Below are 15,419 nucleotides of genomic sequence, written 5' to 3' on the forward strand. Positions count from 1 at the left end.
CACCTAGGAAAATACCTGCACATAATAAGTGCTACATGTGTTTTCTTTCTTTTTTATATTACTTTATTTAATACCTACTAGAACCTCCCCTGTAAGGCTAGCTTCATGAGTGCGCAACCTATGGGGCACACAGGGCCCCGTGCTAAGAAGGGCCCTGTGCTTGGTTTAATTCTCTGCTGCTGTCATCTTGAAACTCTCAATAACTTTTGAACAAGGGACCCTACACCTACATTTTGCACTGGGCCCCGCATCTTCGGTAGCTGGTCTTGAGGTAGACAGTACTATTGTCCCCATTCTGCCACGTTCTGTATATCTGGCTTTGGATAAGCAACATCCTCAGCATTCTCACCTGTAAACTGTAGGTGTCATTACTGACCTGCAAGGTTCTTGGGAGGGTTAATAAGATAATGTGTAAGGAGTGATTGGCACATGTAAGTTCTCAGAAATGGTTATCTATTATTATTAACATTTATCTTGATAAAATAACTAACCCAACATTTCCGTACTTCTATAAATACATATTCTTGCTTACAATTACAAGAAACTTTTCAGTGCAGTCAATAGTTTACTGAAAGTACAGAAAAAAATCATAAAACTCATCCCTGGAAAAATTAAGATAGGTTTATGAGGGAAAAGATTGTATCTTTAGTGTTACAGAAGGGCCTTATTAAAATTTGAGGCTTCTGTAAACCTTAAAGCTGAAGAAATTCTTTGTTCTATAAACCTAGACTTGAGAAGTATTCCGGTGACTTGAACTTGGGTGAGAACTGATGGAACCCTGGAGAAAATTTTCAAATATATTATTAATAAAAAGTAGGCTCAAAAACAAATAAACAAAGTGCTGAAGACTGCATCAACCCAAATATTTATTCATAATAAACTTCAGTAATATCACAAGTGAATGAACGGAGTCTGACCCCAACACTATGAAGGGAAAGGAAAATGTAACCAAGACGAAACCGCTGAGCACTATAATTCATTTGCAACCTCTCACATTTAGGTTATCATTATTTTTGTTCCTAATAAGATACTTCATGCTTTATCATTAGTTGTATTATAGAAAGTAAATAAAAATTTTCTGTAGACTTTGATGACATGTATAAAATATGTTTTCAAATAAAATTTAAAAATCAAAATAACATATATTCCTCTATAATTTACTTTAGAACACAGGACAGAAATCAGCCTCTACAGAGAAGGATAAAATAAAGCCTTCTCAAGACAATCAGAGTACAGCATTTGTTTTGACAGAGAACATAAGTCATGGATAATTATTTTACTTTATCTCTACAGAATTAAGAATATATGTTCTTTGCAACACAGCATCTACCTCTGTAAACAAAACCAATGGAAAACCCTTCGCAACCACAAGATATGGTCTGATAAAGTTTTATATCCATCCTCCAAATTTTAATTTGTTAGGTAAGTACACTCTGGAAAGATAATCTGATGATAGGAAGGTCAAAGCTTGAATTTCTGCCTTCATTTTAGAGTCTGCCATTATTTCCATCTGTCAATAAAAGCAAAATATAGTCATACCAGAGTCTTTTGCTACAGTTCTATCAAATCAAACTAGTAAATATAGACTTGTTTTATTCTCCAAAGCCATGGGCAATAGCCATTAAGTCAGCCAGAATATTCTAGAACTGCTACAGCTAAAAATATCAGAACACTAAGTATGGATGCCTTTGATAACTAGGAATGGTCTGGGGTCTTTCTAATTTCTTTCTCTTCTTTGTCCCCCCGTAAACTATGATACAGCCATAGACAATGGGTATATAATGAGGAGGATACAAACAGATGAGCTCCCTCCAGCTGATCTTATCTACTAGCATTCATAATTCAGTGTTTCAGCAACCATTTACTGCCAAACAACACCCACTCTAGTTGTTAGTGATACAAAATTTCAAGGAGGATATTTTCAAAATATCACGTGAATAGCCACTACTAAAGTAAAACACAACAAAACATACAACACTTGAATCGTAAAAATAAATATACTTCTTTTCTCCAAAATGGTTGGCAAGTAACATAAGGTCTTTTCAGGATACTGTCAAGTTTCATTTGGTCCCGTTTTGTCAGTGGAATTAAAGTATCTTTAGGTATATTTAATCTGGAAAAAAAAAGATGAAAAAAATCAGTAAAAACAAAGTGCTCCTATACCTTGAAGGTCACATATGTGTCATTTGTATTAGCACACAATTTCAAGAAACTCAGAAATAACAGATAAGAACATTAGTACAAATCCACCTTTTTAATCCAGAATTTGGGGACTCTGTCCTAGACCAGCAAGTGTTCAAGTTCACAGTGGAAGTCTGTTCTAAGGTGTTGTTTTCCTTCATGTCACACTCATGATGATGAGAGGAAGACAGACACTGGTTATAAAACAAATGCCAGTAGCACTAACATCATGTGTATCAACACCGAAGCAGCTCTCTGAGCTCCAGTCCTGAAGCCATGAGCTCCAATATGTGTGGCCAGCAGCAGGATTCACTGTGGGATTTTAGGTTCCACTGAGGACTTAATTCTCTATAATTCAAGTTAACCTATCACTTTCATTTATTCATACACGCATGCACACACACACACAAACACACCTACTAGTTTTAAATTTTAAAAAAGTAGATTGTAATTTTATCTTGGTATGTGTTTTAAAAATAGAACATGAGAGGTCCAGGATTTATGGTGTGGACCACTTTTTGAAGTCACAAATCCTGGATTTCCCAGGAGAGCTCCACTTTCAAATAGTCTTTTTCAACGTCTCCATAATTATGACCATTTGCCGGTGGCAGCTCCTGGATAGGGTGACAATTTGATTGAAAGGGAGGCCTAGAGGATTTCCCTTGAGGCCATATTTGTGTAGCTACTACACTGTTTTTTCTTTGATTGTACAATTTATTTGGAGTGGCTTTTGAGAGCACTGATGTAATTTATGAGATGCAGCTAGAGTCTCTCCAAGCCCTCCACCTTAATAATTATTAGATCATCTGTTCTGAATTTGTGTTAGAAATGATCTTCATACAAACAGATCACCCCCAACGGATTTTGACCACGACACATACAGTGAAATGAGCAAAACTCTGATTCACTAGAGTGTAAATATCCAAAAATCAGAAATTGAATGTTTTCTCTTGTGCCCTCTTTTTGAAAGATGTGGCAGTCACCCAAAACTCTTTCTTATTCCCTATTTAGGAAACAAGCACCTGTTAGCAAAGTTTGCTCACTGCTTCAAGAAATCCAGTAAACGTGTTTAAGCTCATTCTCACTGATCAATTAAAACAATAATAAAACATTTTTTAATATCACATTAGCAGAGATGAATAAAAGTGATAATGTCCTGTTCTGAGGAACAGATGGGCTCTTACTCTCCAGGGAAAGCAAAATAATTAACCTATCCGGAGGGCAGTAGAAGCCTTAAAAATGTGCCTACCCTTTGACCCAGGAACTCTGGGAATTCAGCCTACAGGCCTAATTAAGGGCAAAGATTTAGTTACAAGAGGGTCCATCACAGCACTGTCTATCAGAAGAGATTTGGAAACCACCCAACGTCCGACTTCGAGGGATTGGCTGAATAAACACTGGTACATCCAGAATTCCAGCTCAGTAATAAAGACATCAAAATGAGATTGTAGAAGAGAAACGTATTTATTGATATGGAAAAGCGATCGCATTGTGCTGTGTGAGAAAATGAGATTACAAAATAACATTAGAACATGATCTCATTTTTGTGAAAAAGTTATGGTGATGCACAGAAAATAATCTACAAGGGTCAAGTGGTTCACCTGTAGGCGCTTTTTATCTTATTACTTAATATTTTTTTCTATAATGAACATGTATAGTAAACTTGCCAACATTTAGGTTCCCAAACTTTAAGTAATCTTAAACTGAGATGTTTTTTATGAAATCAAAATTTTAAATCTATAATAAAATTGATTCATATGGGAAATGCTATTGTCAATGATTATCATTTAATCAGATTCAATGTCTTATACTTTCCAAGTAAAAAAAAAATTTACAAAATATTTTAACCATAAAAGTAAAATAAAAAACATTTTCTAGCTAGCTAGAAGTTCAATTAACCAAATTCATTTGTTCAGTGTTTTAGTAGCTGAAACAGAAACACTGATGAATTTAATTCATAATTATGTAATCTTGAGTCATAGTCAACAATATAAATAAGAAACCTTAAGAGCTTAACCTTGTAATGACTTTTTAGTCTTACTGTTACATATTTCAGTCGTCATTTTACGTATCCTAGTTCTACTAAACCATCTAACCTTTTAATGTCAGAAGGGAGGAGACCAAGCCATCTGATAGCTGGAACTGTGAGATTATGGGCTTCAAAAGACATCGACTAAAACAAAGAGCAAACGTATACAGGTGAAGCTAAACTGCACAGAACTAGCACACTTGATTTTGCAGCCAATTTTTTACTTATTAAGAAGGACAAGTACTAAAGACCTCACACCCCCAGAGCCCACAGAAGTAAGAAAATCATTCAGAGCTTCGCTAAGCTGGACTTTCAGTGAAGGTTTTAAAACTGCTCTGTATTTCTATACTGATTTTCTATAAAGTAAAACTACAGATGAACCTGTCTGAGCTGCACTTATTATTGTTTGTGATTCCACATCCTAACACCATCCCTTCCACCTGCTATAAACACGTACGGCAGGGACACTCAAGGCGAGCACCAGTGGTTCCCAAACCTGACCACGCATCAGAGTCACCTGGGGCCACCCTTAGGGATTCGGATTCAGGAGGTCTGGATGGGGACTGAGACTTGCATTTCTAACAAGTTCCCAGGTGACGCTGACACCGATGGTCCGGAACCACACTCTGAGAACCACTCATGTACGGTAGTTGCAGACCCTTGTGGGGAAATTTGGTGGTCTTTTCATTTCTCCTTATGGTGGGAGAAAAGGGAATTGGCAAAGTCAGAATTCAAGGCTATATATAATTTTCAGAGTATATTTGGTGATCATACAATGTTGTTGCCCTGAGGCCCCACAGTTACGTCAGCAGGCCAGGAGAGTGGAGATAATAATGCCTCTGGCCCACAGCTAATCCCACTCTGTCCCCTTCAGTTCACTGTTCATACTGGAAGCTGGAATCACAGCTACTGAAACAGGCTGGCCCTCAACTAGGGCTGTAGCTCCCCTGGTACGTTTGCGGGCCCTCAGCTTACTAGAGGCTCATAAGTAAATGCAGAAATATCCCCAATGAATATAAAATATCTCAATAGTGGGAAAAAGAAAAGTACTTTTCTCTACTTACCATAGATCCATACTTATAGATGCACATTATTTCTATGCCTGTCAAAAGAAAGTTACCTCCAAAATTAGTCTTCTTGTATATTACAGGTTAGATAAATTGCATTCTCAAATTCTATCTAACATACGCAATTTTAATTTTCATGGACATTACCAATGAAAAAGTATGGTTCAGTTTAATATGGAAAAAATAATAAATTGCCTCAAATGATTATAGTCATCGATTTTAATCTGAAATCATACTCTTTAAAAATATTTTATGAAAGTGTTGTAAGAGCAGAAAGGCACAACGACAAATATGACTTAATTACGACCATTGTGTGAAATAGTCCGCTGATAAAGTACCATGTGGATCAGCATCTACAAGACTGAAAATAGGAACGTGAAGTGCATCCCACAGCTTCTTGACTAAGAGTCTTGTGTTCAGATCAGGTACTCCTTTTCCCTGAAAGCAAGACTGAAATTATGTATTTTACAGTAGAATGAAACTGATAAAACTATATCCTTATTTTATTAATGATTTAAAAGATAGATTCCCTTACCTTAAATTTCAGGTGGTGGAAGACTGGTGTTGACTGTGAAAAAAGTGTACAATATACATACAACAGGGCGAAAAAGCCCACATACATTCATAAATTTGATTCAGTTATCCCAGTCCTGGGAAATATTTCAGCAGAAATCGAAACAATAAAATTCCTACCTACGTAAAGATGTTCACTGCAGTGTTATTTAAAATGACAAAAACTACTGTAAATAGCCAAACTATCTAACAACAGGGACGTGGCGTGGCAGCGTGGCGCGGGGTGGGGTGTGCCAGCTGCAGGGCAGACAGCCTGGGCGGGCGTCTCAGCTTGGCCACTTGTTGGCAGCATGAACCTGAACGAGTCACAAAATCTCTCTGTGGTGTAGGGCCCATGTAACACCTTATAAGGCTACTACAGAAACTAAATTATTTAATAATCATAAAGCACTTAGAAGAGTACCTGTGTAAATTTAGGATTCTATAAACATAAGTGGCAGGACAATATTATGAAGTCATTAAAATAATAATTATGTAAAAAGTAATGTAAAGAGCAGTTAAAGAGCATTAAAATAGTGTTAAGAGAGAAAAGCGGAAAATCAAATGTAACATGGAGCAGAGAAGAAAGCAGGCAGAGGTCAGAATGGGCTTCGGGTGGCACAGCTCTGAGTCTGAATTCCCTCTCTGCCTATCATTAGTGAGTGATACTGGGCCGGTTTCTTAGTCTCGTTAGGCTGTGGCTTTATTTATAAAATCGGGAGACATGTGCCTGCCACACAGTTACGGCACTATAGCAACGAGGAGCTGAACTATCTGAACTCAAGTCCTGGTTTTGACCAGCCATAGGATTGTGGTAAAACGCCTTCCTGCATCCCACTACCCGACTGTTAAAATATGGATGATGTTAGCACCTACCCCAAACGGTTGTCGAGAGACTTTACAAGTTGATATGTGACAAACAGCAATAAACGTGAACTCTAATCACGCAGAGTACCGAGGAGAGCTCCTGGAACATCGGGATCACCTAGTGAATGGTAGTGTGTTCTTATTTTTTCCTTTGGGAAGCAATGACACGTGTACGTGGTAGAGGAGTCAGACAGTACCAGGAGACATCCACTGAGAAATGCCCCTTCCCGCCTGACCCTCCATTCCCAGCTGCCCCCTTCAGACACAACCGCTAGGGGTCAGCTTCCTGTGGGTGTTTCACGGTAGTAATAACAGCAGTTTTCAACGGACACCACGACAGCTCCAATGTGTGGACAGGCAAGGACCAGAAGGCAGCACACAAGAAGAGACAAGGTAGAAAAAGAGAACTATGCGTGATCTTTCCCTCTGTAACTACCGTTGTATCATCTCTGCAACTCAGATGTGACAGAGAGCCCCACTTTACGAGCGTCCCCAAAGCAGTGGTACCAGACATGACTCAAACACCAAGGGCTGAACAGAGGCCCAGCCCACCGCAGCTTCCTGGTCTGTGATGGCTTGGCTTCTGGGCAGCCCGGCAAGTACGTGCTCTCACCAGAGGTGTGAAGGGGGAAGAGGACGGGGCCAAAGTCTGAGCCACAGGACACCCCCACAGAGAGGTCATTTCAGGGGTTCAAATGGGGCCTCTACTCTTTACGAGGTCTCAGTCTGCATTTTCCATCTCAACTGTTGCCCCTTCACTTCAAACTAGGCAGATGCCACTACGATTTCCTGCTATCATCTCAAATTCATATTTCTTAAACTACGCTCAAAATCTTTCTTCCATGAAGAACTGGGCCTTCCTGCCACTTGTCCTCTAGCTACCAATGGTGACACTGTGGTAGGGTTCACACATCACTCACTGTGACTCATTCCTCACACCCCGTGGTCACCAAGTCCTTTTGACTTGACCTTGGAAACGTCCTTTGTTTCAGCTCTTTCTCCTTAGTCACCCCTCCTCCTCACCCATCCTTACCCCAAGACGACCACCTGATAGCCTCCTGCCCGGCTCCCCGACTCCAGCGATCTCCCCTCCGTCTACCTGTTGACGCTGCCACACTAATCCTTGTCAATTCCTTTGTCACCAATCCAAACACTCCGTTAGCCTTGATACTTCTGCACAAATCAGGATGCCTCCCCGGGAGTGGGCAGACCTTCCGAGGCTCCTGACGGCCGCCCCACATCCTGCTCCCTCTCCAGGGCCGCTCTCCTCACTGCTTCCACAAACGTCACACTCACCGTTAACCTAGCAAGCCCGAAGAATTTTAAGTAGATGAGCTTTTGTTTCCCTTCAAAGAACTAGGTTTTTATACAGATCTACAAAAGTAGAAGGCCGGGACGGGGGAGCGGAACCTGATGCCTCTGTTACTCTGTCAGCATCCCACCCCCCACACCCCAGCTTCCTCTAGTCCCCCCTCTTTCTTTCCTGCTCCAGCCGATGTCACGGTCACCCCAGTTTTAGGGACTCCTCCCGCATCACCCTGTAGCAGGAAGCTTACCACCCTTTGCTAACTGACGCCTGTATTTCCCCATGTGTTATCTCAACATATGCTTCTACACTCTTTGCTATTCTTTGCACATTCGTGTCAAAAAAAAAAAAAAAAGCAGGCTCCTTTTGAGTGAATTAATGATATCACCTGGCACACAAACCCGTGTGAGGAAGAACAAGGAGCAGCTCTTGTTCATTCAACCCTGCCCAAAGCCCCACCGTTACCATATTATAGTTGGGACAAGCAGCCCCTGTGGGAATAGAGTGAGGGTGAACCCGAGGGCCCCTGTAAACTCACTGTGGTATTAGAAAGTCACTGGTATTTAAAAATCAAGACCGTCACCTTGATTTTAGTCAGATTTGAGGATGTTTAAATAAACACCTTGGAAATTCTTGCTCTGTAACCCCAAAGGATGCAGCATATTGATAACAGAATGCTGGGCAAGCTGTATAGATGGTGTTATAAACCCCTCTTACCAAACACCAAAGAAATGTGTTAGTCTTGGAATTGTAGTAAAGGTAGATAATATACCGTAACCATGATGCATGGAGACATTTTGCTGCAAAAGTTGTCATCTAGGAGTCGCTGAAATGTCGCATCTTTTTCTACAATTAATAGAAATTTCGCATCTGTAATTAAATCTGTGAAGTTAAGGCTGATAAGTTGAAGGCAAGAGTATTTCAGTTTAACCACCAACTGAATAATGGTTCCATATAGATCAATTCAAAAGCAGCTACAGATATAGTATTTTCATTTTTACCTTCAAATATATAAACAGATACCTATTCATATATTTAGATATTTGTCTCTCCTACTAGATAGTAAGCTCCTAAAAGAAGTCTAAAGAAGGAACTCTGATGTGTTCATTTTGACCAGTATAAGGTCTAACTTGCTTATTACACATTATGAAATTTTGGTTTACCAAAATAATGAATGAATGAGCATTCTAGAAGTTTAGTTTCCCCACTCAAAGGATACTCCAAATTCCTTGGATATTAGATGGTACAGCAACAGCCTAAGATAACAAAACCATACATTTTTTATGTTAAATAAAAAGCAAGTATAACCACATTTTAAAATTTATCACAAAAATTCTATATTTTCATTTTTCTTTGAATATACCAGTCATCAGAGGTTTATTCCCCAATAAGAAAACAGTAGGAAACAGGTTTACTCCTCAGTAGGAAAACAGACACATAACCCAAACTATTTCCCAGCAGGCGAGAATTTCTCGGAAACTCTGTATTTATGTGTCTTAAAAAGCAGAAACTGATGAAGGAAAGACTTCCTATTGAAGGAGCTCACAGGTATCCCCTTCCTCCTTTCCAAACTGCTGTGCTAGTTACCGTGGGCTTTCTATGTACTAAAGACTAGCAAATAGTTTGATATTAAAATATTAATCTCAGGGCCAGGAAATTTTATGAAGATTATACAAATCTTCTATACATTATATATCTTCTACACCTTATATATAATATACATTATGTATCTTCTATACATTATATATAACTATGCTAAAATGGTCAAGCCACACTCTACCTGAAAACAATAGTATTTTAAAAAAGAATGTGTATGTTTATTTCAATATGCCATTTGACAATTGGCATAGTTTGAAGTTATGTAACATACAACCCCACAGAGCATATACCTATTCATCCTTCAGTTTTATTTTAAAATCTTAAGTTCCAAACTACGTAACAAAGCAGGAAATAAATACATTTCAAAAACAAAGGATCTGAAAGAGAGTTAAAGCATGTGAACACATCAATAACGCTTACTGTTGCACAGGTACAATGCACTTTGGTGCCATCTTCCTCGATATACCTTAAATTGCCAGCAATTAAACCTTTTGATGTAGATAACTGAAAAAATAATAGACATATATGAAACCTTTTTCACTAATGTATTTTCTGTTGCTAAGTCACTCCTCATGTCACCTGCTAAATTATATGTATTTTAGCCAAGATTGGAATTTAAGAAATGAAGGAGAAAATAGGTAAGAGTATTTAGGAATAAAAAATATTTGGTCATTCATCTATTTTGGTCCATTCACCCAAGGTAATATGTTGAGAATAGATTATTTAAATTCATAGTGAGAAAAATATAATATCAAATAATATTAAAAGAAGGCACAGATTACATTTATTCCTCTATTATAATTTTTATACAAACATTTTGTCTTAAAATAAAATGTTTTGCATTAAATGCTACTTACTATATGTAGACTCCTCCTCGGCACTTTTAACATACAGGAAACATCGTTGATAATATTGTCCACAACAGTCTGGTTACCAAAGAGTTGGCTGTCAGTGTAATATATGTCTCTATGAAAATTTAACATATATATTTTTAATTAACAATATTCTCTTTGAATACAAGTACTGGAGCATTATTTGAAGAAAGCTTTAACTGGATGAAACACAACATACAGGCAGGGTTATTTATTTATTTAGTGAGGAGATCAGCCCTGAGCTAACATCTGCCAATCCTCCTCGTTTTTTTGCAGAGGAAGACTGGCCCTGGGCTAACATCTGTGCCCATCTTCCTCCACTTTATATGGGACACCGCTACAGCATGGCTTTCCAAGTGGTGCATCGGTGCGAGCCCGGGATCCGAACCCTGGAACCCCGGGCCACCGCAGCGGAGTGCGCGCACTTAACCGCTTGCGCCACCGGGTCAGCCCCTAGACAGAGTATTTATTACCCATAGTCTAGTCTTATGTAACTTTCAAAACATATAATGAAAGTTAATCCAACTAAATCTCACATTGCATTTTAAAGAGTAATTTACCAGAACAATGTATTTACCTCTTGGTTGCATAAGTGTTGCTCTGTACTAATTTGTAAATCATGGACAATATTTTAAGAATTAGTGCTGGAAAATAAGATACAAAAAACAAGTTACTCATCATTTCCCTCACTAATTCAAAACACACTGCTATCAAGGATTTTAACTCTCCCCAGTTACTTTCCATAACATTAAAAAAATTCTTTCCAAAGTAGAAGTGTTAAGTACAGAATAATAATTGCCTGAAGAATCAGATAAAATTAATTGCCTATGAACAGCAAAACTGACAATACTTTTCCATCGAATCACGTACTTTGCAAATTTATTTTGGAATTATAATTTACTTCCATGGTTATGGACAACGCAAAATTCTATAAATTTATTTCAAGTGCAAGGGTGGTCTATTAAAGAACAAGCAAAATTATTTAACTAGGAACTGCTAAAAGGTTACCAGAAGGCAACCAAATTTATTTATTTCATTACTAAAAGGGAAGAAAGATTAGTTTACCAAAATTTTTAACTGATTTTGGTGAATCACTTCTGATTTTTCTTGTGGTACAATGAGATACCATCTGAAGACCCACAGAATCTTCAAACCTGTCATTTCGTTTAAAGCAAGAGAATAAAATAAAGAAGAATTAACTTCTGAACACCACAGAGTATACGCTTAATGTTCCCTCCTACACATCATTTAAATCCACATTTCTTCTCAATGTAAACACTGAAGCTTTAAGACAACCTCGTTTATAAACTTAGATAATTCCAGGTGGTAATTACGTAATTACTTTGGGGACATACAGAGGCACTGAAAGTGTGTAAAATAAATGAATTAAATACCTTTGATTATGACATGTGTGCGTGTCTGTGTGTGTATGTATATTTTTTTCCCAGGAAGACATTTACGTGAACTATTTTCAAATATTTCACAGTTTTATTAGCACTTTGCTCATTTCAATAATTTACTCATTTAATAATTTTACTCAATTTAATAAGTTTTGAAATATTTTATTTGATTTACCTCCAAAGTTACATTAAACAAAATAATTTAAATTAGGTTGTTAAATTGAACTGCCAAGCCTGTCCTAAAGGTGGCAGGAGGCACTAGGCAAACAGCCAGATGTTAGCTGCTTCAAGGCTAGATGAAACTCATCTTGCAAAATATGATTCAAAAGTTTATAGTTTCTATTAATCATATTGATCATAAAAGAATACTTAGTGACTAAAGAGCCTAAAAATTGCTTTTATTCTGTTTCTGTAACTCCTACTGAGAACTATTTTGTAGTGTTTTTCATTAGTTAGTGGAAAGATTCTACAGGCTGAGGATCTGTAAAAAAAGAACTATATAACTAAGTTCAAAGACTATGATAACGCTGTTTGCTGATTTTACCCTCTCGGGCACACGACTTAGCAGGCGGAGACCAACCCGGAGAAAGAGCCATTGAAATGTGCTTTACGATCAGGACACATTTATTTTGGTCCTGGTATCAGGATTGGTCATAGCTCCGCTGAGTAAGTGGATTGCTTCTGCAGTATAGATGAGAATTCCACTGGCCACATTTCCCCCTCTGAGTGCTAGAAAGCTTAGATCCGAGTGTGGAGCCTATTTTTAGCAAGACCGTAAGACTTTATCATCCGTGTTTTGAATTCTCACCTCTTTCCCTGCTCCATTTTTTGTTTCTAGCATTGTTTTTTCTTCGCCTTATCTTTCACACCTACTTCTAGTTTATAGAACTTGCCTGTATGGTATGTATTTTGTAAACTTCCTTAAATCCTTCTTGGCAGAGTAAAGACAATAAAAAGAACCATATCCAACTGGAACTGTAACTCAAATAAATTCAAATAACGACATAGATACTAGACTTAAAAATAAAAAAATGCAAAATGCCCACTTTATATTTTCCCAGCTTGATCTGTTGTCTATTGTGAAGGCAGGCGCTTCATTTCTCGCCAAGCTTGTGATTATGTCTTGGATAATATTTTCTATAGATGCAAGAACCTCAGAACTGAAACAATAAACACACTATGATTTGATCTTAATTCTAAATTAGCCCCTTATGTAACATTTCCCCAGATCAATACTAAAATAACTTTTTGTTTCACTGCTTGTTTTTTAAGACTAGGTAATCCACATCAATAATGATCTCCCACTACATTTCAACATCAGTACAGCATTAAAACAACTGTATTTATCCTGGTTACTTACAGACAAATGTCATTTACCTGTAATTTTACTTCTCAAACAATTACCAACTTAAGTAATATCTCCCTTTTAGATTAAGAACTAGAGAATATAATTTATAAATATATTTTGATCTATTCTTCATATCAACCTTCTTAAATACAAACTCCTTGGCTTGAAATACTACTGATAAACGTTTTAATTAAAAATGATGTAATATTGGCTTTGAATTTAATTTCTTTCCCAAAATGCAATGCAAAAACGTTTCAAAAGGAACACTTGTTGTTGTAGCACATTACCCTAATTGATCTCATGCCTTAAATCAGCCCTTCTGAATTTTAGTGACACAAAAAGAAAAAAGTTTAATCACTACCATGAAAAGACTTGGCAACTATTACGCCACTTTACAGCAAAATATTAAGACTTAGCCCAGTTTTGTGTCAGCTGACTTTTAATTTCACAAGCCATCAGCTTCAAAAAATGCTGTCGGGTTATAAATACCATCAGCATATTGCCTAGCAAGGGAAATCAGATCAAATCTAGAAAATGGCCAAAGCGTTGAGTTTTTCTAATTTCCGGGGAAACTTCAGAGCTCTCAGTGCAAACGCAGGTCTCAGAACACAAGTTTTAAAACATCCACTATTTTCTAACATGGAGAGGTAAAAGCCGACTCAAATACTGTGACCAACTCGAGATACAATCGGATTAATTTCCATCTGAGACGCAAACAGGGACTGCCATGGCCTCCTTTCCCTCCCCCATAAATTCCCCCTCCACCAAATCCTTCTGTGAAAACGTGTTTCCTTGTGGGTTTTTTGCCCTTTTTGTTCTGTGTTTTGGTAGTTAGCTTGGGCTTAAAGATTAAACACAGTAATTTGTTTAGACCGAAAATCTTTGCTGATAAACCAGAAAAGCAGAGCAAGGAAGCAAAACAACAGAGCATTTTGGGCAAAAGTGGTCAATCAGGTACCACGCTGCCCCTAGTGAATTCCCGATGGGGGCGCTGGATGGTCTCTGGGACCCACTCTATCAGCCCCACGCGCCACCAACTGAGCCACCGCCACCTGCTGTCCTCCGTCTTAAACAAATCATGTAAAGTATGGACGGTCTCAGGATGGCGTAGTGGCTAAGTTCACGCTCCACTTCCCTGGCCCCGGGTTCGCAGGTTCGAATCCCAGGCTCAGACCCACACACCGCTCATCAAGCCATGCTGTGGCGGCGCCCCATATAAAGTGGAGGAGGATGGGCATGGATGTTAGCCCAGGGCCAGTCTTCCTCAGCAAAAAAATAAATTAATTAAATTAAATTAAATATGGACATTCTCCCCACTTTCAAGTCAAGAAAACCGTGGTCTTATTATAAACCACTTAAAATGTGTTGACTTCCTTGTTCATAAATAAAATGCACTTACTGAGCGAGAACTCACAACATTCACTTTCCCTCCCTCTCTTCCAAAAAAAAAAAACCTTGAAAACCTAAGTTAAAATTTTGTCTCCCCCCCTCCCCGAATTGTTAACATCCCAAAGTCACACTGTGCCCTAAGGTCCCTGACCCATAGGGCTCTCAGGAAACCCTCAAGTCCAGCAGTTGGGATGCTCCTGGAACACTGCAGAAGGAACCTTCTAGAAGACAGGAAGACCGCAGGGGGGCTGTCCCCAGGCTTTTCGAGTTTAAACTAGGAGTTAAAGGCAGCAGAGGCAGGGCGTGCGAGGGAAGCACCCTCCTCGGTCCAGCGGCCGGCCAAGGGGGCCCCTCCCGCGGCCTCGACCCCTCGGCCCGAGACGGGAGGGGCGCCCCACACGGCCTGCAGAGCACCTCGGCCGCTGTCCAGCCCCGGGGCACGCCGCTCCCTGTACCTGGAGGCCGGGCGCACCCCCCCGCCCGCCGGCTCCCCGCCGCCGCTCCTCAGGGCGGCCAGCAGGGAAGCCCTGTGCTGGTCCACAACCGCGAAGAACGAGGCCTCCGGCCCCATGGGCGCAAAGGCCATGAGGACAGCTGGCGAGGAAGAGCTCCAAGGGCAGGACCCTAGCTCAGCCCGCGACGCCCTTCCCCGAGCGCGCAGCAGCGTGCTTCCAGGCAGGGCAGCCCGCCTTTCCCGCGCTTTCTGGCTGAGGCCCGCGCATGCGCACACCTCACGCACCAGACAGGGCCTGTAAGACGCATGCGCATAGCACCTTCCACTGAGTAGGTTGCGCATGTGCAGGACTCCA

The 15,419-nt window shown here is 39.4% G+C and overlaps 1 protein-coding gene across 2 annotated transcripts; it reads right to left on the reverse strand.

Moving 5' to 3' along the window:
• Nucleotides 1-1,390: 1,390 nt before the first annotated feature.
• Nucleotides 1,391-15,196, reverse strand: SPO11 (SPO11 initiator of meiotic double strand breaks). Of its 2 annotated transcripts, XM_004430243.3 has the most exons (13): nucleotides 15,066-15,196; nucleotides 12,920-13,033; nucleotides 11,539-11,627; nucleotides 11,051-11,117; nucleotides 10,459-10,567; nucleotides 10,022-10,105; nucleotides 9,222-9,258; nucleotides 8,775-8,884; nucleotides 5,616-5,715; nucleotides 5,275-5,312; nucleotides 4,278-4,354; nucleotides 2,002-2,113; nucleotides 1,391-1,510 (listed from the first exon to the last, which is right to left on the reverse strand). In XM_004430243.3, exons 1-13 carry the CDS (start codon nucleotides 15,194-15,196, stop codon nucleotides 1,391-1,393), a joined length of 1,188 nt encoding a protein of 395 aa, XP_004430300.1. The 2 variants fall into 2 exon arrangements, with proteins under 2 accessions (XP_004430300.1, XP_004430301.1); XM_004430244.2 differs by lacking the exon at nucleotides 12,920-13,033.
• Nucleotides 15,197-15,419: the final 223 nt, after the last annotated feature.

Source organism: Ceratotherium simum, chromosome 21, assembly GCF_057802395.1.
Source record: "Ceratotherium simum simum isolate JZ-2026a chromosome 21, ASM5780239v1, whole genome shotgun sequence".
Lineage (NCBI taxonomy): Eukaryota > Metazoa > Chordata > Mammalia > Perissodactyla > Rhinocerotidae > Ceratotherium > Ceratotherium simum.